This window comes from Xiphophorus hellerii, chromosome 16, assembly GCF_003331165.1.
Source record: "Xiphophorus hellerii strain 12219 chromosome 16, Xiphophorus_hellerii-4.1, whole genome shotgun sequence".
In the NCBI taxonomy this organism is placed as follows: Eukaryota; Metazoa; Chordata; class Actinopteri; order Cyprinodontiformes; family Poeciliidae; genus Xiphophorus; species Xiphophorus hellerii.
In genome coordinates, this window is record NC_045687.1 from 19415472 (window position 1) to 19440723 (window position 25252).

Genomic DNA, 25252 nt, shown 5'->3' on the forward strand with positions numbered 1-25252 from the left:
GCAAATGCTTGGTGTAACATGAGATTCTATATTTTTTTTTTAAATTAGCCTTTACATAAATTATGTTTAAAATATAAATCACACTCATGATGTAGCATACGGCATATAACAAAAACACAGTGGAATTGGGTGAAACTGAAGCATTTTGAAAGTCACGGTGGCACAAACCTCATTGTCTTAAAGAGGACACCATTCATATAAACAACAGAAACGCATAATTAGAACTGTTAGATTACAGTCTCCTCAGTTATGGCCGTAGTGTTGCCATATAAAACACGAGTGTGATTAGAGAGGATATAAACATGCAAATGATCAATCTGTTTCCACACACAACTGTAGGAACGATCAACATTTCGACGCTCTAAACGGTAAAGCCTGTGGTCTTCTACGATATGAGCACTAATTCGATTTGCGTATCCGATTGGGTAAGGACGGGCTTATTCAAAATGTGGTGACAATGGTTTATGAGCAGACTTTTATTGTCTAAATCCACCTTGTTTTTATAACCAACAATATTTATCTGCTTGGCTTTATGGGCCTCCGGTGACCTTTGCCCCTTTACCACCATAAAAGGCTTCCTCTGCTTCTTAAAGGATAAAAAAGGGGCATCGTGTCAGAAAGCAGACAAACAGGAAATGCACATGTTTACAATATTCTGCTATATTTTTCTCTTTTTGTTTACTGATTATCCTGCAGAGGATTTCTGCATTAATACACACCTTAAAATCACATAGAATTGATAAAACACAATTCAAACATTGATTTCCTTTTAGGCTTGTGATTTATCTTGATGTGGGATGTTTGTCTGAATGGAGTGTGGGAGTTTTTTCCACTCTTCCCTCCCTCTCGGCTGTGCACTGATTGCCACTTTGGAGTTGTTCATTAACTTACATAAGTCAGGCAGACTCGCCTCCATCAACACGGAGCCGATCCGATCTTAGACTCCAGCTAAAGAAACACAAGGCGTTCAGGCGGAAACACTTTATCTCTACAATCTTGGTATTAGTTTTGCTCTCCGAAAACGTTTAGGGAGGTCAATATCTCAAAAAAAAAAAAAAAGAAGCTTGTTTTCTTCTCTTATCTTGCTGCCGGATTGTAAATCAAGAGAACTTCTGCTTCGTCACCTTCTTACTTCTGTTTTTTGGATTTTCGCCGCCAGTGGAGAGGCTCAGCTCTAAAGGTCTTCAATTCACCCGAACCGGCTCATATTTATTTATTTATTTATTCTGAAAGCTGGAAGAGGCACGGATTTGTGAGGACTTGAGGAAAGTCTCCCGGATCAATAATGCGCAGCAGCTGGGACTGTTTACTGTACCTGGGAGTGCTGGGAGTAATGGGAGTGCTGGGAGTGGTGGCGTCTGGCCACAAAATGCTGGACGACTGCTTGGCATCAGACCGTAAATACAAAATGAACGTCGTTCTTCTGGAGGACAACAGCTACGAGTGGAGTCGGCCATTTGTGCAGAGGGCCGTGGAGCACGCTATCGAGAAGGACAGGCAGAAGAACGTCGACAATGGTACGGTGAACAGGAAACCCCAAACAAACTGGTTTCCAGTAGCTGACAGAACAGTCTAAAAACCAAGCATATTGACATATATTTATTAATTATTTGATCAATAAGAACTAGTCATGTGAGATGAGCTGGAATTGACCTACAAACTGTTAAACATGACAGTGTACAGTCAAAATGGCTGATAATGAATTTGATACTTGGGTGTTTTTGCATTTCGTTGAATTGGAGAGATTCACCTTCCCTCTGCTTTGCAAAGTACTTCAAAAGATTACCAAACATTTACAAACCTATTTTATTATTTTTAACTTTTTTGTTTGGAACTTTTTTTTTTTTTTTAAATTTCCATGATTTATAATAAATAATATTTCGACAAGATTTAACTTAATCATGTCCATCCAAATACATGCAATCTGCTTGCTTTATTTTTCGTGTAAAATATATTGAATAAAAGAAAGAAAATGTAAAAAAAAAGAAGTATTTTCATATAATCTCCTCCTAGTATTTTTATTTATTGAAGATTACTTGATAATTTACGCAGTAAATACATTTTTTAAATGATTAGAGCAAGAAAATTTAGATTAAAATGAAGATATATGGATAAAGCGGTGGAGCTAAAAACACATGAAAGATGAAGGAATCGGTTTAATTTTTCTACCCGGACTAATTTGTTTCGTAAAAACTTAAGTCGAATTGTCCAGATAAATTTTTGTCTCTATTTGTTTGTGCTTTCAAAGTGATGAATCATATCTGTTCAGCTGTATGTCCTCATAAGTGGCGTTGCTGTAACTAAATGGGAACTTTACATGGATCTGAATCAAATATTTAATCCAGTTACTCCTCAGATTTGTCAAACTCCAACCCTTGTTTTTTGTTTTTTTATGTTTTTCACACATGTAAGTCCACACCATTAATTTTTCATATTTTAATGCAAACAAAGGAGTTCAACTTAATGGATGAATGTAAGTTTAAGTACAAAATACAAATTTATTGACGTCTGATCATCAGATTTAAGACAAGTTGGAACAATGCTACCAAAAGGGGAAGCATTGTAGGGTGGACATCACATCATGTGTGGCCTTTAGCTCACATATTCATGGATTTGTTCACTGATTAATTCTGTTCAGGGTAGCAGAGCACCTGAAACTTTTCCCAGAATTCACTGGTTAAGCCCACGAATGCTCCACCTGCACGTAGAACAAACAAATGTAGCACTTATTGCATGAACCTCTTGGTTTTAATAGAGTTTTAACAACTGTGCCACACATTACTGTCGTCATCGTATTAATTTTCAGGTTAAAGATTGCTCATCATATCAAAGCCCAGATCAAAGCTGCTGATGGGGTTTCTTATCTTCTAGTATATGCGAGCGTATCTAAGATCAGGCTTTATGGGGGTTTAACTTGAAGCCATTAAGCATTTTTGTTGATTCTCCCGCTCATTATGTTACCCATTTTGTTATAGTTCATATCTCAGCTTACGGTGTCCTGCTGCAGGCTGAGTTACTTTTGTTACCGTATCATTTTATTTATCAGCGAGGCTGGGTGTAAATATTCACTATTCCATAAATACATCTCATGCTGCTCAAGCATTTTTGACTTGGCTACAATGAGAGAATCTTCATTAGCGCAGACAGAACCTCTGCACAGCGTAGCATGAGATTAGATCCGTTTTATTTTGGGATTATTGCTGCAACGTTGGAGTAGCGTTGGTGTAAACTCTATTTTACTGCTGCATAATTGCATAATGGATGATGCCTCTACTGCCCCTTAATAGGTCATCTTTTAATAGCATTTATTACATCTTCTGATGAACTGAAATGCTCCAGCATGCAAAGACGGGATGAAATTGACTCACCAATATGTCCCATGAAAAACCAGTACAACCAGTTATGAACTCTAATAATAGCAATGGGAGATTTTGGAGACGATACAAAGACGGCAGCAGCAGCAGCAGCTGGTAATTATAAGACACACCAACTTGATTCCACAATCCCAGGAACATGGACTAAAAAAAACAACAAACATGAATGTAACTAATACATGATGTAAAAACAAATATGATCCCGTTTAAGCATTAATAGGGCGGTGTGCTCTGACATAATGGCCCAAGTCAGCTGTTTAATGATGTTTCTTTGACTGTTGATAACGTCTGATCGGTGGCATACTTTCCGAGAGAAACTGCAGGCAAATAGTTTATCGCTGGGTGGTAAAAGTCGGTCTAATCTAATCTTTAACAACCCAGGGAGATCAATGAAAGAAATTTAATATTAATATCTCTTATCTGTTTTCCATGACTCAAGGCCTGGACCTCGTTTTGACGGCTAACTACAACGGGTTCAACACCACCGTGTACAACAGACAGGGCTGCGGCAGCAGCACCTGCGAAGGAGTGGCAATACTCAAGAGGCTGGATGTAAGTTTGGTCAAATGTGTTCAGAGGAAATTAACTTTTTTCTTTCTTTTTTTTTTTTAACGCAGTTCACTTGTTAGAGTTTAGTTACCTCCAAGTCGGTGAGGTGGTTTATTTGGAGACCGTCCTTAGTGACAGGATCTGAACTCCGAGTTCCCCTTTTGTGTATTAATTTTATTACAGCGAGATTAGCTTTCGGCCGTATATCTGCCACCGCTGCCAGGGCAAACGGTTGCCGTGGCGCCCGTAGCGCCCAGTCAAAGATCAGCGTCCCAGCTCATGGCGCAGCCGCGTGGCGCATGTCCTAGAAGTTCAATAAACCCAACCTGCTGCTCCTTCACAACTGACTCGAGATTTAAAAATGAAATCTGGATATTTAAGAGTGAAACGTTGCTGTGTTATGAGTCCATTTCAGATTTGGAGTTTCAATTTGTTGGATTTTCATGTGGGTTATTTGAAACCACCCGAAATAAAGACATAAAGACGAAAAAGACAAACTCCATGTCTCCTTCTTTATTTTATCTATTCGGTTTTTTCAGTGATTCCATTGCAACAGAAAGACCTGCCACTGTTAATATAAAACTAGGTCTTTTTTTTTATGTGTAGATGAAGATACAGGTCATGTTTATCAGAAACGTTTTAGAAAATAATAATTCATGGAGCTTCTCTATTTTTTGTGGCAAACTACAAACTATCTGCCTGTTGTAATTCTCACGCAGCCAATGGAGATACAAAGAGTGCAACACAAAAATATCAGCAAGACAAACAGTCTTTGTATTTTATTGGGATTTTTTGTGAAAGATCAGCACAGAACGGAAAAGTCAGAGAATCGTGATACCAGGGTTGGGCGATATGGACTTGAAGCTTTATCACGATATTTTTGCGATAATGATAAAAGTGACAATAAGAAGTTTTTGTTCATTTTTTTGGCACAGCAGTCATATCCCATAAATATAAATGCTGCTCGTAAAAGCAATCCCATTTGTAATGCGCTTCATTAGGACGCCTGTCACATGAAGAAATGTAATTTTATTTCACTAAACTGCACACCAACAGCATTTAATCACATTATCAGCTTTATTTACGTATCTTTCTTGATTGAACAAACAGTGCAGGAATCAGTTTTTGTTGTTTCAAGCATTAATTGGAATTTATCGTGACGATGACGAATCAAAAATCTCACCGTGATAAGAAATTTATCACGATAAATGATAAACAATACGATACATGACACACAGCTTTCTACATTTTAATAACGCCTGTTAAAAAGAGGATAATTTAATGCTAGCTTTGGACAAAACGTTTGGCTCCTTCTTCCTCTTTAATTTTTCCCGGGATCCTCGGCGAGTGACGTTCTCCGTGGGCGACGTGCAGCGACGGTGTGCTGCTAAAACGAAACAACAACCAAGCGTGTTGGCGTCACAGATCACAGAGTTTAATCCCACACAAAGCAACGCATGAATTAATTAACAAAGCTGCAGAGGAACAGAGATATGCATTTTCTCATAAAAATAAAGACACACAAAGGGGAAGACAAACAAACACGAAACAAAGACAAAAAAAGGCAAAAATAGCGGCCGCTGTCTCTCTCTCTCTCTCTGGATTTTTTCCTAACACGGAATCTTAAACTAAAGAGGTGTTTCCCTATTTAATATATGCAGTCAAGGCGTTCCGTTCTTTGACCTATTAGAAACTCCGTAGGGACTCAGAAAAACTTGGAAACTCCCCTCATTATGGCAAAGGTGTCTGTTTTTTGTCTAAGCAAAAGGGCGGACCACTTCGTGCTCATCTCTGTCTGATACGGGCATCCCTGGCGCCAAACGTCCTAAGATGAGATTTCACAGACACCTCTGAAGTCTCTTCTCCCATTGGAATGTAAATTTTATTGCCTTGTGTGTTTTTATTGCCTTGTGTGTCAGCGGGGGAGGAAAAGGGCCCTGCTTTGTTTGAATGTCTGCTATTCAGCTCCCACATGCTCAGAAGAAACCTGTTCCAAATAAGAGTATTGAATATACCTTTACACATGTCGTAAGATTAACTGTATTAAACACTAAAATTAATCATTTTTCCTTAACACGCCTTTCCTCTTTAAATGCTACTGGTTTCATTGGATTTTATTTAGGAGTGCTAGAGAGTTGGGGGCTGAACTGCACAGCGTCCTGTTCTGGTTTTAGTCAGTAAAAAATGTAGAAAACCATGTTCATGCATCATGTTCATCCACTTCTCTACTCTGCACTACTTTGTGCCAGTACAGCTAAATATTAAGTAATTATTGACTTAATATGAGCTCATATATCTTACTGAAATGTCATTTGCTATTTAGTTTTGTCTTAATTCAAGTTCACTAAGATATCTACTAGAAACTCAACCAAAAATGTTTGGTAAAATTCAGAGTCTTTGCAGTGAAATGTTCTGAGTTTTTGTTTTTTTAGGGAGCGAATTATCGACAGACTTTCAAACCCCATTTGTGATCAATACTCAATCATTTCGTGCTGTAATGTTGTGTTGCAGCGCAGCAATGAAGTCGGCTGCATCATGCTGGGGCCTTCGTGTACTTTTGCCACCTTCCAGTTAGTGGAGTAAGTGCAGCTAAACGTTTTCTCTAGACAATCTTCTCAGTCTAGTTTAACTCTGACCCTCTTCCACAGCGAGGAGATCGGCTTGACCCTGAGCATTCCCATCATCTCTGCTGGCAGCTTCGGCCTCTCCTGCGACTACAAGCCCAAACTGTCGCGCACCTTGCCTCCGGCCCGAAAAATCATCGATTTGTTCCTGAACTTCAAGACCGAGGTGCTGGGATTTAAGCCCAAGTGGGAGAAATTCTACGTGTACAAAAAGCAAGTGAACAACGCAACCGAAGACTGCTTCTGGTGAGCCGCAGGGGAGTTCAGCTCGACTTCACTTTTGTCTTGTTCTCCCGTCACCTTCGGTTTTCTGCCTTTCCTGAAAAGGTACATCAATGCGCTGGAGGCGCCGTCTGCGAGGTTCGCTTCGCAAACACGGAGGGTGATGGTGCGGGAAAAGAAGGACCTGCGGCGCATCATGAAGACTTCAAATCGCCACAGCAACAGTGAGTTTTGTTTTATTATTATTATTGTTTTTTAACAATATTAATCTGCCATGAAACAGAAAAAGCTAAGAAAAATCTAAAAAAAAAAAAAAAATGGAAATGTTTTGTAAAATTTTGATGATTTTTTTCTCTTTACCTGCACAGTCTGAGCTGAACCATTTTCCTGTAAAATTTGCGAGAATAACTTTTATTTTTATTTTTATTTTATTTTAGAGTGAATTTGCTGCACTGTTCTTGTCAGGCAGGTGAATAAGCAGTTGGTGAACAATCGCTGAAGATAACAGCAAAAACTCAAAAAGTTCTGCAAATTAATAGTGTTGGAAACCAGAACCAAATATTGATTTTCGTCACACAGTATAAACAAATAAATTAGGGAAAGTTCTTTTTTTTTTGGCACATTATAGAGTTATTTATCTGTTTTTAAATGTATCGCCATCCATGTTGGATGTAGCAGGTTAACATGAACATCAAGGTTTGTTTGGGATTCGTTCCCGTTTGTTTCGCTCTAATGCTTTCTTGAAGGCCCAAAATCAATATGGCCGCCGTGCTCATGGCGAGTGTTTTTAGACTTTTTGTCTAAAAAAAATAAGTTTTTTTCTTTCAGTTATTATGTTATGTGGCGGCCCTGAAGAAATTTCCTTAATAAAAGACGATGTGGACCAGATTCAACCAGACACCTTGTTCATTCTTCTTGATCTTTATAAGTAAGTTCCCTCTGAATTTCACTCTCTGCATCAATTGGAAAATGTTAAACAATGGGGTGGAAGCAAGACATTTTCCCAGGGGTATCACCTTTTTTTTTTTTTCTCAATCTAGCCCTCAATATTACATCAACGAAACGGCCCACAAGTGGATGCAAGACGTCCTGGTCGTCACTCTGCCGCAGAGGAACTACAGCTACAACTCAAACTCGTCACAAAACGAGACGGTGAGCCGTCCAACGAAGACCGGACAGCGAAACCTGTTTGAAAAATATGGTCGATTAGTTTGATTTGTTTTGTCTTCCGTTGCACCGGGCAGATAAATGACTACGTGGCCGGATATCATGACGGAGCTCTGGTCTTTGGACAAGTGCTTAGAGATCGGTTGATGAGCAACAAGAACTCTGAAGACGTCGATTTCAACCCGTTTGCAAACGTGACTATCGAGGGTGAGATCAGACGTAGAACAACAAGAAACTTCAAGACAACAAAATGCTAACTCTAAACTAAACACAACTGATTAAAGAAACAATTAACAACCAGGCAACAAACAGCCATAATTAAACCTTATTAGAAGACAAATAACTATCTGGATCTCAGTCTTTTAGAGGTTGAATGACAAAGGACTTTATGGCCGACTTTAGTGCCAATGTTTTACTTTGGAGGGCCTAATAGAGTAGATAGAGAGTCAGAGGTCAGACAGATACTGTGATCAGCCGACTTCATCGACAACAACAGCTCAGTTTAGATACTGTGACTCGCAGAATTAAAACCATAAATTTATCAAATCTTTGGCCGATTCAATAAATGGGAGTTCAGGCTCCATTTTACCTGTATATGTAAATATCAACAGAAAATACTATTTATAATAATAATAATAATAATAATAAAAGTTATTCCAAACTGTTTGTGATTGCAAGCTGATGAGATGTTTATTTTGGACTGAATTTTGTGGCCATTCATTCATTCATTCATTCATTCATTCATTCATTCATTCATTCATTCATTCATTCAGAGTTATTCCCTAAGGCAGTATCTCGTATAGTGGACGTGGCTTATGAACGATGGCATAATCTGACCTTTGACCCTTTACAAAAAAATAATAGCTATCACCAGTTTGACTTAATGTGTTCCAGTTTATGATCCATAATGAAGCTCATCACTCTACTTTCTCACATGAGATCGTAACGTAAGCCAACGATTGTAAGTTACATTTAAATCTCTTTATAAGAACCTCTTTTAGCGTCTTTTTCCTCCTCAAAAAGCTTCTGCAGTCGTGAAGTAAATTGCTTTCACCAGACAGGCCCTCAACCTGTCTAAGAATATTTTAGAAATGTTATGACAAATCCTGTGATTGTTTTTGTACGTTTCTTTGCGTCTGGTTGCACTTAAACGCTTCAGATCGTCAAACACAGTTTGGTGTCGGACGAAGATTTTTCAAATCAGGGTTTAATTTCTTTTTAAAGACAAAAGCTGAACGAACCAAACTGGGAAACGGTGAAGCCAAAGGTTGGCAACAGTTCCCATTAAGAGTTTGGGGAAAAAAAGCCTCTTTTTTTTTATTGCTGTGACTTAATACTCATTTTCATTCAACATTAGAGAGCATCCAAAGCCTCCTGAAGCAGATTTTAGTGCCGACTTTGACTAGGCCTAGGCCACTCCACGGACGTTTTTTGTTTGTTTATTTTGAAACTGTTCGAAGGTGTGCTGTGTTTATTGCAGTTTAATAATGTGTGTTCATGTATTGTTGCTGGCGCAGGTCTAGGAGGACCCGTTGTGCTTGATGAGTACGGAGACAGAGACGTGAACTTCTCCTTCATTTACACGTCAATGAAAACCGGGAAGGTGAGCTCACGGCCACTTTACCAGCCAGCGCAGCCAAAACAAACAGGAGCGTGTGTTTTGATTTCGTTTTCTCTCCTCGCACAGTATGAAACTCTGCTAGTGTTTGATTCGTCACAAAACAGAACCATTGCAACGCACCCGAACCCGGCTCTGGGCTGGAAAGGCCAACTTCCTAATGATGAACCCGAAAATCCAGAAGGTAACAAGTGTTAAAGTTTCTAGAGCAAATATCTGAGCTCACTTGAAATAAGACAAATGACATTTTAGCACGATACAGGAGCTTGTTTTAAGTCGCATCCTTTAAATTGATGAAACGTCTTGTTCACGTTTTTCTCACCTTCTGAATGAAACTTACTTGTATTTTAGTGTCGTCTGATTCCACGTGTACTAAGATATTTGCTCTAGAAACTAGACAAACAAACTTGGTAAGATTTTGGGTTTTTGCAGCGCAGGCTTGTTTCACATCCGTGACATGGAAATAAAAAAGTTTTCCTGACAAAATAGTCAAATTGGCAGCAGTCAGAAAGAGTGCAAAAATAGTAAACTGCTCTTCGTGTTGCATTCATTTAAGATTCTGATAAATGTTCGATTCTGAGCTGTTTTCGTCGGTGGAAGTGCACTCTTGAATTTATGTTGCTCGCTGTTAGCTGGAAACTCCCAAAGAGAATGACTTATATCACTTGGACTGCAGATGCTGACTACTAATACTTAGTCCCTACAGCCCCAAAGACAAAAATAAACATAGTAAGTCAAAGTCTTTATTATTGTACCATCTTTCTGTCACTTGTTTTTTGAAAACACAATGTTTTATCTGATTTGTCAATCTAAAATAAAATGTAAACTGTTTTAACGGAGGGTTGATAAACAGATTCTTTAAAACTCTGGGCACCGACATTAAATCAAAATGTGGTTCAACAATGCACACTTATGCAACCAGATCCTTTTTCTGTAATATGCTTTCCAACCTGAATCGTACAGGAGAAATGTAACGTCACATTAAGAGAAGTTGGAAATTATTTCTCACGGTCTCATTTAACAGAGACGTGAAAACTTTTCAGTGCCGCTGTATGACGTCGTACCGCAGGATCGTATTTCAACAGCTGTTAAAGATCTACATTTTGTTTAATGTGTGTTTTTCTTCAGACTTGGGCACACAGGACGTGATCGTGATCGTTTTGGGTGTCAGCGTTGTCGTAGTGACCGCCATCGCTCTCATCTTCTACAGGTAAACACCGGAAACTTTTCTCGTCTGCAAATGCAAGCGCCGCCCCCCTCCTGCTCTCCTTTCTTGGAGCCTCTCTGAGCGACTGCAGAAATAAACTACAAAAAAGAAGAAGAAGAAGAAGAAGAAGACATTTTGTGACTGAGCACCACTTGACTAACCCCACTGTTTGTCTGTGAACGCCGGCAGGCAGAACAGGACGGAGCGTCTGATGCAGAAGAAGTGGTCACACATCAGTCCGCACCTGATTGGTCCTCTGGATGAGAAGGAAGTCTCTCTGAAGGTCAGGGCCGTACTGAACCTCTAAGCTGGTACCAAATAAAACAAAGCCAAGTGAAAAGAAACATGAGGAATCTTTATCGTGTACAACAGGGCCGGTGCAGGCTTTTCAGGGGCCCTAAGCAGATTTTCATACTAGATGCTTCAATCATTCCTACTGCATTGCTGTTACACTCCTGCTACCATTAGCATCATTTGTAATCAGCTTACATCATGCCAGTGTTATTATGGCTACTGATTTTAGCCTTACAGGAGTAACAAACTCAAAAAATAGAATAGAATAGAATAGAATTCAACGTTATTGTCATTGCACTGTCACAAGTACAAGCAACGAGATGTAGTTTGCATCTATCCAGAAGTGCTCTACGAGATATAAATATTTATTTACAGATGTACAAGACTATGTATGTATGGACTATAAGGGGTTATAGCAAAGAGATATAGATATTGTGTATAAATATAAATATGGGAGCTATATGCACAGATTATACAGATTATACTAAAGAGAATTATCTGGATTTGGAAATGCAGAGTGGGAGTTAAGTGTGCCGTATTATCTTAACTATTTGAAAGTAACACCAGCTGATAAACGCCAAATTTACAGTAAACAATAGAACAAGTGTGATATCTTATAATCTCCTAGAAGTGGCTGGAGAACAGGAAGAGATTGGCTGTTATTTTGTGTCACAACAACAATAATAATCATTATTGTGTAATACGTGTAATAGCATTTAGTGTGTATTATGTGTGTATGGGGCTCCAATTGTTTGGGGGGGCCCAAAGATTTTTCTTTTCCTTTTGTTTTTTGCATCTAAAAAGAACTGTATTTTATATAAAACTATATTGTACATACATGAAACAATATTTACATCATTGAAAATGATGAGTTTATAGTAGATTTCTTTGGGAACAACATGAAGATTACCTGTTAATGTAGCCGTCTGTCCGTCCGTCCGTCCGTCCGTCTGCATTAGTAAAATAATTTTTCTGCAGTGATCCATGTTTTAAAAAATCGAGTTAATCTGTTCCATGTAACCAAATTAAGTTTGTCAAACTTAATTTATTTACATTTGCTTAACATGACAACTTACTAAACTTAATATGTTTACTTGGACAAATTTAACTGAAATTTAAAACAAAAATTTAATCCCTGTTTTTCTTTTTCAGTGTTCTGTAGAATTGTTCAGATAACATTCATGTGTTAGAATGGTCCAGTCAAAGTTCAGACCCTAATCCAATTGACTTGAATGGGTAAACATTGGTTTATGTAGTTTGTTTTTCTTTCCAGGTGTGTAGCATCTATTGGATTAATGAACGTGGGAGTCCTTTCATGACAATCAGTCGATTTAAAAAATCCGCGTTTGTTGTTTTTGGAACAGATCGACGACGATAAGAGGAAGGACAGCACATACTTCAGACAGCGAGGCTGCTACGACAAGAAGGTGATTTTTATTCCTGCTTCCAGAAATCCATAACTGGATTGTAAAACTCATAGTGATACGTGTTTGTTTAATATCCTTCCCAGCCGGTGATCCTGAAAGAGCTGAAGCAGGCAGAAGGAGATTTCACCGAGGACCAGAAAATTGAGCTCAACACTGTGAGATCCTCTGAGTTTTATTCAGAGGTTTCTACTAAAACACACAGTATAGATACACATCTCTGCTACATATTCTGACGTTATATGTGTTTGTATTGCAGCTGCTCCGGATCGATTACTACAACCTGGCCAAGTTTTACGGCACAGTGAAGTTCGAGTACGGCGTCTTCGGGGTGTTTGAGCTCTGCCAGCGGGGATCCCTCAGGGTGAGATCAGACCCGCTCCTGTCTCTGGTTTCGCTTTTATTTTCCACCTTTTTCTGTCTTTAGTCACTCTATAAGTTCTTTAACTGTATTTCAAAAACACAATCAGTGTCACTTATTGTGCTCAGCAAAACTGGATGGAAGAAAGATGGATTTTAAGTTTATAAAACGATGGGAAAAAAATGTGTAGAATGCCTTCAAATGAATCTTTTATTTGTTATTGTAGTGATGGATTCTCACACGGATTTAGATAAGTCTGCCCTTTAATTTGAGTGAGAAAAAAATAAACCTATATTAGGAAATAATTGCTTTTAATAACGTAACGCCCTGAAGGTAAAAGGGGATAGTGCAAAGTATTAACAACTGCTGTTGATTCTTGTATCTAATGTCATTTTGGAATAATAGAATAATAATGTAATTAGTAGAGAAATTCATGTGCAAACTGACAGATAAATTAAAGCTGGCAGATTCACACAAGATTAAACAGAAAAAAAAGAGCTAAAGAAGATAATACAACTTTTTTTTTACATTGATGTCATTTGTCAGCGCACCAATAAAATTTGATTTGTTTTGACTGATAGAATAATATTTAAGCTCACAACTTTTACCTTAAACTTCTAGTTATGTGAGTTTAGAGTCCAGACGGCCGCATGAATACGTACGGCGGGCCAGATTTGGCCCCCAGGGCCGTGAGTTTAACACCCGTGCTGAATACAACATAGCAAAAGTAAAACCGCAGAGTTATTAAAAATAGCATGCTAAGACTGAAGGAATGTGCAAAATGTGTTTGTATATTTTTAAAAGAGTAGGGAAACATTTTGTTTAAAAAAGACTTCTTTATTTTTTACCACAAAATAAATATATAGAACTTAAAGGTTGGTTGTTTTTTTTTTTTTCAAAATGTCCTAATGTGAGATTATGTTGTACAGTAAAAAATAAATGTACTTTGAGGTATTTTATGCATCTTTTACCCAGGGTGCCATTAAATGTGCTGTTCATGTTTGGCACAGCCACTCAGGAATGAAAGTTTATCCTACTTTTGATGTTGCCTAAAATCTGCAGCTACAACCACTCCTGTCCACGTTGCTCTGACCTCACTTCCTGGAACCTGACACACATCCTGTTAGTCAGTGGCCTTATTTCCACGCCGCCCCTAATAACCTTATCGTCTTCTTTATGATTTACGACACTCTGTGTACAGAGCACTAATGGTGTGTGCATTAATACACACTATCTGAGGTTTGCGCATACACACACACACACACACACACACACACACACGCACACACACCCACGTGTCTATTAAGTGTTCCACTTTTTTCCATTCACCTAACAGAGGCTGTGAGCTGAGTGATAAAAGCCAAAAGAATTTACTCTCTCTGCGCTTGTTTATTTTTTTTATTCCCTCTTGCAGTACATCCTCAGCGACAGGATATCCTACCCAGATGAGACCTTCATGGACATGGAGTTTAAAATATCTGTCATGTACGACATCGCGAAGGTAACATTAATATTATCTGGTGTCACGTTGAAAACATTCGTGTCGGATTTCTACAACTGAGCATTTTTGTCGTGTACTTGATGTGACATCTACTAAACAAATGGAAGAAAAAAATGTAGCACCTTCAACCGTTTTCAGCATTAATTTAAAATAAAGTATTTTATGAATAGTAACACAACGTGACATCTTGAAGGATATACTATAAAACTTTGTTTTTTTACTTTTTGTCTCATTTCAACCACAAACTTCAATGTTTCTTAATGGAATTTTATGTGAAACACAAAATGGTGAAGCAACTTCATCCAGCTTTCTGTGGATCAACTCTGACGAAAAGCCTCCCCACAGCATGATGCTGCCAACACCATGTTTGTTTGAAGGGATGTTGCGTTAAAGGTGATCTGCACTGTCAGTTTTAGTATTGTTGAAATCATGACTAAATTACTCACAACTTTCTAATTAGGTGACTTTTAAAGGAATTGGTTTCTCTGGGTTTTATTTAGGGGTATCAAAGTTAATAGGACTGAATGAAATGCATCTTTCAGGTTTTATTTTGAGGGAATAAACCTTTTAAACTCTTTTTTCATTCCACTTTATAATTTCACACTGCTATATGTTGGTCTGTCGCATAAAAATCCAGCTGAAACAACGAGGTTTGTGGTTCCTGATGCAGCAAAATGTGAACAAACGTTTATTAATGCTTGTTGCGAAGCTCTGTAAAACATCAAATGGCGTCTTACAGGGCATGTCGTACCTGCACTCGAGTAGCATTCCAGTCCACGGACGCCTCAAGTCCACCAACTGCGTGGTCGACAACCGCATGGTTGTCAAGATCACAGACTTTGGCTGCCACACCATCCTGATGCCAGGCAGAGGTGATTGTTGCCCTCTGGTCCTTCATCCTAAACCTGAGATTATCGGACACTCAGCCTCTCTCCGTCGCTCCCTTTCAGATCTGTGGACGGCTCCGGAGCATCTCCGTAAAGTCGACGTGTCGCAGAAAGGCGACATCTACAGCTACGGCATCATCGCACACGAGATCGTCCTGAGGCAAACCCCGTTCTACACCCGCTCCTGCTTCAACACCGCAGGCACGTCGTCGCCGAAACTCTCCGCTCGTCTGTTTTAGTTAGAAGATTTCATTGGGCTTATTTTGTGTGCGTGATCCAGCTCCTATTAGTATTTACGTTCCTCTTCCGCAATCTCTCAGAAAAACTACACAGAGTTCAGTATCCCAGAGGAAACGGCTTCTTCAGACCGGACCTCTACTTTGAAGGAGTATCAGACAGAGAAATTGAGGTAAACATCACATTAACAAGCTGCTATTTCAAAACAGAGTGACTATTCATAGCATGGCAACATTATGAATACACTTTTAACTTTTTAAAATGATCTCACGTTATTTGGATTTCATGATAAAGACCAAAACAAATTAGTGGATAACTACAAAGTTTGTTGTTTTTTTCTTTATTCAAATGACTTTTTGTTGAATAAATCTGATTAAAGCTCTCCCCATCTGAGGGTAACCTTTAAAGAACAACTATTTATACTGTGAAGGTAAAGGTAATTTTATTTAGATAGCACATTTTCAGCAACGAGGCAATTCAAAGTGCTTTACAGGAATTAAAAGGAAACACAAACAAAATAACAAACCAAAGGAAAGAGCAAAAGAAAAAAAAAGCTAATAATGTTGATCCAAAGTAAATAAATGATCCTATTCAGGGTTGGTAGATAAGTATAAGTAAATATCCTCTGGTCTAATTCCTTTTCTGGTTTGCTAAGATAGTTAGCAACTAGTTTTTAGTAGTGAAACTTTATTGACTAGTTAAGTGACCTTTGAAGACATTTAGTTCCAGATTAGATTTTATTTAGGGCTGTCAAAGTAAAGTAAACCACTCCACTTCAAAATAGCTGGTCTGTCTATCTTATCAAATCCCAATGAAATACATAAAGAGGTTTGTGATTGTAACGTGACAAAAAGTAAAAAGTTCAAGGAGTGTCTATAATCTTGGCATGCACTGTAAACGTTATAAAAATAGACTGTCTTTATCGGCTCCGGCTGAATAAATGACCCGTTGTTCTGCCTCCTGTGTGCTTGTGAACGCAGCTCTACATGCTGATAAGGAGCTGCTGGGATGAAGACCCTGAGCGAAGGCCAGACTTCAAGAGGATAGAGTTAACGCTGGGAAAGATTTTTAGGTACGTCGACACGTCTTCCCTGGGCAACTTTACGTCATTTTTAACACATTAAATATGGCTGAAGGTGACGTGCCAAGGCCAATTTTAATTTTTGTTTTGCTTTTATTTGCACAGTAACTTGCACAACCAGGCCACTGAGACGTACATGGACAACCTGATCCGCCGCCTGCAGATGTACTCCAGGACTCTGGAGTGTTTGGTGGAGGAGAGGACGGCTCTGTACAAAGCCGAGAGGGACAGAGCGGACCGCCTCAACTTCATGCTGCTGCCGGGGTACGGCCATTTACTGAAAAACCCTGGAACAGATGAGTGAAAGCAGAGGAGATCCATAGCTGGAAAAATGATTTCTGTAACTTCTCCTTTGTTTTATGACGCCTGGAGACAAAATAAAGTCGCTATATTCACTCCTAAAAACTAAATATATCTACATAGTATTACTACTGACTCTGTCTTTATTGACTGATGACATGGACACACACGCATGCAGAGTGTCCACATGTTACAAATCTTCCCATAGAAATTGAAAATGACATGTTCCTCTCCCTGTGTTTGCCTAGTCCCGTGGTGATCTCGCTAAAGGAGACAGGAAGAGTGGAGCCCGAGCTGTTTGAGGAGGTCACCATCTATTTCAGCGACATAGTGGGCTTCACCACCCTGTGCCACTACAGCACCCCCATGGAGGTGGTGGACATGCTGAACGAGATCTACAAGAACTTTGACAGCATCCTGGATCACCATGATGTCTACAAGGTAGCTCAGTGTAGCAGCGCAGGGCTGGGAGCTAGCCCATACTAGGGTAAACGTTTCTGCCCAAATGTTTGGAGTGATACGGTCAAGGTTAAATTAGTAAAAGAGCCTGATTTATTTGTCTAGCTGTTGTGTTAGTTATTGTTTCCCTTTGCTCTCAGGTTGAGACGATAGGAGATGCCTATATGGTTGCGTCAGGGTTACCCAAGCGAAATGGCGACAGACATGCGGTGGACATCGCCCACATGGCCCTCGACCTCCTGTCGTTTGTTGGGACTTTTGAGTTGCAGCACCTGCCGGGGATTCCTCTGTGGATTCGCATTGGAGTGCATTCAGGTACCAAATATTCCTGATTCTTCTACCTAACTACCTACAAAAGCATCAATAAATATCATTGCATTTGAAAACATGATTTAATGTAGTTGCTGTGTGCAGCTTAGTGGCACAAATCAAATTTTTTTGTGTCCTAAAGAGGCGTTTTACAAACAGGAATGTTTCTCAAGAGCATCATCTGTTTGTTGGGCTGTGATTGCTGCACCATGCAGTCACGGCCTATGGTTACCTAAAAAAAGTTCCCCCAAATATTGCAATAAACTTTAAGTCCATATTGCTCATCCCTAATCTACGTGCAGGTCCGTGTGCAGCCGGCGTGGTCGGAAACAAGATGCCTCGCTACTGTCTCTTTGGAGACACGGTGAACACGGCGTCTCGCATGGAGTCCACAGGCCTGCGTAAGGCGAAACGCACACGAGGAAACATCCAGTAATCCAGAAAAAGACTGCTAGAAAGAAACAGATCTCTACATCTGACAAGCGGTTTCCACTTTCTCTTCCAGCTCTGAGGATTCATGCGAGCCAGTCCACAATCAACATCCTGCGGAGGACAGACTGTCAGTTTGAGTTTGAAAAAAGAGGAGAGACGTACCTAAAGGTGAGATGATTTTTTTTTCACTATCTTACATCCACACATGTCCCAAACATTGCATGTAAACTTGGTGCTTGTCTGTGTTTTCCTAACTCTCAGGGTAAAGGGAAGGAGATGACCTACTGGCTAACAGGTGTAACAGGAAGAACCTACAACCTGCCCACACCACCGACAGCGTGAGTCAAGCCTCTACGTTTTACGCCAAACATTCAGATGTGTTGCGTACGAGGATCATGATCCATAATGATCCGTCCGTGTTTGTCTCAGGGAGAACTTCCAGAGGCTCCAGCAGGACCTGGCAGACATGATCGTGTCCAGCCTGGAGAAGCACCGAGCCGGAAGGGAGGGCTTCGAAAAGAGGAAGACCTTGTCCACCAGAATCCGCTGGAGAGACACCAACGGCAGCCTGAGGAAGGACGGCCCTCCAGAGTACTTCCACCTGGCCGTCACTGAGAATCCCAGCACGTTCCTGTGACGAAGCGCAGAGGAGATTTACGGGAAAGACTTTGTTAAGCCCAGTGTTTGGGACTAAACACCTGTTGGGACAGTTCTGCTGAGTCAGTGTGACGGTGCAGAAGCAGCAGGTGGGTTAACGGTGACATCATCTCTGTGATATCTGGGCTCTCTGCCCAGGTCACAGTCATCCAAGGTTGAGAGAACAGCAGGTTCTTGTGGCGATTACTGTAAGATCTTCAAGCACAGGGATATATTTCACTCCATAGGATGCATCTGTCAAACTCATTTGTACAAAATTTTGCAGTCTTCATTCTTTCTTCTGAGCCAATACTTTGCACTCGATTCATAACATAATTATTATCAAGACTTTAGCTTGAGCTGCTTGTAATCTCAAACTAAAGTCACTTTTCTCCAAGAAAAAGAGACGAGACGAAAGACGAGGGGAAACTGTCTGTGTTCACTTTTACAGTGTTCTTACTTTTTGTTGTCTGCAGGATTCATCGCAAAGTATGACAAATTATTTACCGTGTAAATAAGCTTTATTTGCTGCAAACGACAGTGGATCTGCATTCTCTTGCTAATTTAGTAGCTACACTTGCAGAAGTCGAAGTTCCAGACAGGCATTTAAACTCATCCCCAGCACGAACGCCCTCCAGTTTTTACAAGCTTCTGGAATAATTCTGGTTAGATCTTTGACCACCAGATAACATTTAAAACAATAGCTTTTTTTTGGGGCTCTGTCTCAGTTTTTAAGCACATTCCACAGATTTTCAATAGAAGTGAGGTCAAAGTCACTCCAGACGGTTCATGCTGGTTTCCTTTGTCTGATCCAAAACTAGCTTACTTGAACTCTATCCAAAAATAATGGTGAAATATTCAGCCAGCATTGTGTTAGGAGTTTACTGATTATGGAGAGGTGAAGAGTGCCAAATTACAATAAGTAAATAGCTTATGTCATTAACTGTTTTGAAACACAAAATAAATACAAATATATTTTTTTAAATCTAGAGTTAACTACGTGCCTTAATTAAATGTATTAATTTTTTAAAATAGATATATTTAATGTTTGTTTTTCCAAGTTTATGACTGAGGTCAATATTTTCACCATGTTGGACACGTTCAACACACATTTAAATAATTATGGTAAAGTTATTTATTGTAAATTGTCACTTTTTACTCTACATAACTTGTCAAAGCACATTTATCCAAATATCAGCTTTTACCTACATTTGAGCCTATATGTATAGTTTTTGTCAGTGTGTGGTTTTAAGAAATTTCACACACACACAAAATAAACGGATGCATCTATTTCTTTTTCAAAATCACTGAAGATGGATCCGAAGCATCTTTGGAGGCATCATTGAATGCCCAACATCAAAATGGCATCCATGAGGAGGATATGTAAATGTCTGACTGGAACTAAATGATGTTATAATAAAAAAACATAGAACAACTAAACTACTCATCTTCTGCAATATAGCATAAAGTTAGAGGAATTTTTCAAACAAATTTCTCTTGAATACTACAAAGATGGCCACCGGCTGAGCTTTTATTGTTGTAGCTGTCGCCAGGTTTATCTTGTGAAACGCCAAGTTTTTTCTCTCTTGGCACACCGATGCTACCTTGTTTTTAAAACATCTGGAATATTTTTGTGATGATTTTTATTTTCTGTTTTATTAAATAAAGATTTTCAGTGTGGCACAAAAAATTGTAAGTATTTTGTGTTTTAGGTTGTATATTTTTTTAAAAACTTGCATTTTCTGTACAAACTGCTGCAGTTTCACGACATAGACATTTTACAACCCTCGTAGAAATATAGAAAGTGAAATGTAATTCAGATCATATCCAATAACAATTATTTAAGCACGAATGACACAATTTTAAGATTCGATTACTTGGGGAAACCTAAACAGCATCCTGGAGTTCTTGGTTTTTGTCCAGGAATGAAAAACAACTTTCCATTGATCTATAAAACATTATAAGTAGACAAAGACAGATTCACCTTACACAACTCTACACGGTTTTGGCTGTGACTAGCGCCGTGCCTCCCAGCTCGGTGGCAGGAAGTGGGACTCTGTGGTCGGCGACGCCGCGCTCCCTGCAAACGCCGAAGCCGTGCTCACATTTTGGGTTCGGCTGGTGCATCGGGCGACAGGAGCCAACCGCGGCTCCCTGAAGGTCCTGGCCGTTTCCCTCCGATGGGGGCGCGTGAAACTCGACTGCTGGTTCCGTTTTCTTCAGAACCTCCTGGACCGAATCCTCTGCAACACCTAGATAAAAAATAAATGTGGAGTATTCGTACAGTTTTGTCTCTCGTGTGGGTTTTACTTCATGGTTTTGCCCCGTGCTGCTCAACTTCTTATGAAGTTTGTGCATGTTGTGAGAAAACAATCCCACAGCATGACGCTGCCACTGCCAAGTTTCACTATGGGTGACGCATGCTGGCAGCAACTGAAACCGTCCAAAAAGCTAAATTGTTGACTCATATGACGAGGTACCTGCTACTAAACTTTTTCTGTGTCGAGGTTTGCGCTGTTGTCACGGCAACATACTCCTCCAGAAATACCGCAGCCATCTTGGCTGCTTCTCAGATGAAGGCTGTCCTCGTACGGCCTGTCAAGGCTACGTGGGCAGCCGTGTTATTCTAAGTTTGGCGGGTTTATTTTGTCTTTAACACTTTATTTTCAGATTTTCCACTAACACAAAAATAACAGACAGATACAAGACAACACTAACGTTACACGCCAACCAGTGGTTGGTCATATGAACGTTCAAAAAGGCCAACAACAAAAACCAGCTGTGATTTATAAAACCAAAATATCCAGATGGACACACTGAGGTCTGATATGAAGCTTATATCATTAGCAACAGTAGCATCACACTACTCTGAATAACAATCTGTTAACATATTCAATGACCAGGTTCTGCAGTACTTTTCTACTTTTAAACTGTATTAGACAATGATGTATACAAATAGGAGGAATGAATACAACTGATGCTGGACTCTCATCAGTACTCTCTGTATTCCCTAAAAAGAAGAGGTTTAAATAAAAATTGCAAACCAAATATTTCTGATTTTTATTTGCGATCAAGACTTTTAACTTTTAAATAAATCCCCAATAAACTCTCCCTTGCCTCGGCCGATCATCTGAACAATGCCGCGTTTCACGGCAGCTAAACGAGGCAACGCCTTTATCTGCATTCCCGTTTTTCTCGTGCGCAGAGGAACAAGTGGGAAACCTATTCAGCGGGAACAAAACGAAACTGTCGTGACTGCAGCCTCCTCGGCCCACTTTTAAGTTGTTTCCAGATTATTGAGTTAAGCCCGCAAATCTTATTGCCATATTTATAACACGAAGCACAAAACCTTGATGGCGGGTTTGGGCCTCTGGGGGCTGCTGCAGCTGCTGCTCTCTGCTCACATGGGAGATGCTGCCAGCTGCTTTCGTCAGCAAGGATATGCAGATTTCAACGGACTGTCTGCAGGCTGGATGGTCCCTCTTTACTTTGTTCTTTGCACTACACTGAAAACCTTACCAAGTATTTTTGGTCTACTTCCTACTGCAAATGTCTCAGCAAACTTTAAATAAGACAAAAATAACTTAAAAGTAACTTTTCAGCAAGATATAGGAGCTTGTTTTAAAGCAATAATTCCTTAATATTGATTAAAAACTTACTAGTTCCACTGACAGATTATTTCACTTATAATAAGACATTATTTCCATGATATAAGTGAAATAATAGTGGTACAATACCTTTTTCAGCAATATAAAGTTATTGACTTAAAACAGGCTGATATGTCTTTCTGAAAAAATTATTTGTAAGCAGAGTTGGGTGGAGCAGCTCAACATATTTTACTCTAGTAAAAGTAGTCATCCAAAAAATTACAGAAGAGTAAAAAGGTATCTTGGTAAAAAGGCAACTAGATCAAACGTCAATCATTTAATATTTAAAAATGACCTCATCAGGAAGACAAAAATATAAATAAAATGTTTTATATTTTAGAGACCAAAATGAAAAGAATTTATATAAATAACGTTTTAGAAAAATAACAAAATCAGGCAAAAGAAATATATTTCCAAATAAATTTCTTTCAACATAGAACTTAACAAAAACTGCAGAGAGTTTCTGTGTCTGGTTAAATTTTGGTTAAAATAAGTTTGTACTTCACTCAGTTACTCAAAATGGGGAGACAATCCAGAACATTTACTCCAGTTAAAGTAGCAATACTTCGTAATAAAATTACCCAAGTAAAAGTAAATAGTACAGCATAGTAAAGATACTCCTGAAGTTATGTATTTTTACAAATAAAGTTACTAAATTAAATGTAGTTACTATACCAATTAACCTAACACTGTGGGGAAGCCGGTGTACCCAGAGAGAACCCACCATGCACAGGGAGAACATGGATACTCTGTGCAGAAAGACCCCGGGCCGGGAATCGAACCCAGGACCTTCTTGCTGCAAGGCAACAGCTCTACCAACTGTGCAGCCCTTTTAAAGTAATATTCAAATTTAAAGTAATATTCAAATTTATTGAATATGATTGAAAATAATTACAAAGATAATTATTTAATTTAAGGTAAAAAAAAAAATAAAAAAAAAACATGGCAGAGTAATTCTAATTTTTTTTTTTAAATAAATGTATAGAAACACTAGAGGAGTTATTTTACTTATCAACCTGATAAGTTGAACTAATCAATAGCAGTAGTTGTTCCAGTTTCACCAGTTTCATTTTCACCAAAAATTAAATGCTCACATACTAATAAAAAAACATTAAATTAATGAATACATTTCTTTTTATATATATAGTTTTCCCTCCTATGTTGATGCACTATTAGTTTTTATTCGTTTGTGTTTTTATTTTGGTTATCTTCTGCAAAAGAAGATTTTCTTACACCCTCATGGAGAAATTACCACTCAGCTCTGCTTGTAAGTTAGTTTTGTCTCATTTTGAGTGTGGAACATTTGTGCTAGAAACTTGAGTAATACTTGCTAAGATTTTGTGTCTTTACAGTTTGTGGAAAAGCAGGCCGTCTCTTGTTTAGCTGGGGGGGCAGGAGGCAGTTTTTATTTGCCCCACTGCCCCACCAAGAGATGCGTGCTGAAACCAGAATAGACGGTAACGCAGCAGTGACGACCCAAGAGACGCCCGAGGAGGAGAGAATAGAAACGGTGGAGTTTCTACTGTGATGAGCGTCACACTTCATCACCTGCCTGCCGCCATCTTGTTTCCTCAGGAAGACTCTCAGAGGTCCCCCTCCCCGCCTCACTGAGAAAATCATTTAAAAAAACTATGCTGCTTACTAAAATGTCTTGTATAGAATATCTTACTAAAGTAAGAATATGTATATTTCATTAAAAATATCTTCCTGTTGACAACTTTGTTGGCAGACGTCATTTCTGAGAATTTACTTCTACATATTCTACTTTTTAAAAAAATTATTTTTCAGTTCATTATGTGAAAACAACAGTTGTCTGTTAACAAATGAAATAAAACTGCTGTAACATTTGAGCTTACCATCGTTTTTGCGGGCTTTGGTCTGCCGTCTGAATGTGATGAACCAAATGGTCAGAGCCAAGATGGCGCCCAGAGTCACCAGAATCACGCAGATCCACAGAGTCTGACCCAGAAGCAACGCGTTCGGCGGACCGGTCGACTTGGCGGGGCTGGCTTTTGTTGTGAGCGGGTTCAGGACGGGAGAAAACAGTGAATTTAACTCTCCCCACCTTTAAGAGGAAGGTGGGCTGCCGTCAACTCAAGTCGGGGTCTGGTGTCACTCACCTGTTGGGGGGTGAAGCTTACGGGTCGGTGTCGCCCTCATCTTGATGCAGGTCCAGAGGAGATTGTCCCACGTCTTCCCCTCGGGGCAGTCCTTCTTGGCCATGGCTGCAGAGAGCTGCTGCTCTCTCCTCGGGTGAAATTGTGTTTGGAAAAAGACAAAAAGAGTTTATAAAAAGAAATGTGCAGAGGGGAGAGGTGATGGGAGGATTAGTGAAATGAATGTAGGAAGCACCGGGTTTCAGTTCCCCCGTTTGATGGGAAAGAGTGAATCACTTCATGTGTCCCTGGAGGGCAGAGAGACAGCGTGTTGTTAAATATACACGAAGGTTTCCCCTGTGAGTTAGATAGAAAAGTGAGAACTGAGGTCAACGTGTGTTTTTTTATTCATATATTTAAGGCTAATTACAGTTAATTGCGTCCCAAATTGACTGCTTGTAATAACGCTGCCTTCTCTAGTGACGAGTCATTGGAATAGTTCGCCAAATGAGATTATAACATCTTTTATTTTTTTAAGTATTTGCATATTTGGCAAAAATATTAAATAAGCATATTTATATGTATTATTGATGAAGGCAAATAAATTGTTTAGTGAATTGTCTGTTGGTTTGAAGTTTGGTTTGCTACTATTAGTGAGACGTAGATCTGTCACGATGCTGGATGATAAATTGTCCCAGATGTTATTGCGATAAACGATGATATTGTTGTTTTGAGATCATTTTCAAGAAATATAATGGTAATGTTGTAATAAAAGGCCAAAAAAAAGAGAACACATTTACAAACATCAATAAACTTTAAATTGTAAT

The 25252-nt window shown here is 39.2% G+C and overlaps 1 protein-coding gene across 1 annotated transcript; it reads left to right on the top strand.

The window, feature by feature from the left end:
- The first annotated feature begins 884 nt into the window (after positions 1-884).
- gucy2ca (guanylate cyclase 2Ca) lies at positions 885-20365 on the top strand. Its single transcript, XM_032587510.1, has 27 exons — positions 885-1517; positions 3814-3926; positions 6435-6502; positions 6572-6793; positions 6875-6993; positions 7598-7697; positions 7810-7921; positions 8014-8143; positions 9454-9539; positions 9624-9738; positions 10683-10764; positions 10951-11044; positions 12420-12482; positions 12566-12637; positions 12739-12843; positions 14255-14341; positions 15081-15213; positions 15292-15429; positions 15549-15637; positions 16446-16537; positions 16652-16810; positions 17095-17287; positions 17446-17620; positions 17917-18015; positions 18120-18214; positions 18308-18384; positions 18476-20365. The coding sequence occupies exons 1-27, from the start codon at positions 1286-1288 to the stop codon at positions 18681-18683; spliced, it is 3258 nt and encodes a 1085-aa protein (XP_032443401.1). The 5' UTR covers positions 885-1285; the 3' UTR covers positions 18684-20365.
- The last annotated feature ends 4887 nt before the right edge of the window (positions 20366-25252 follow it).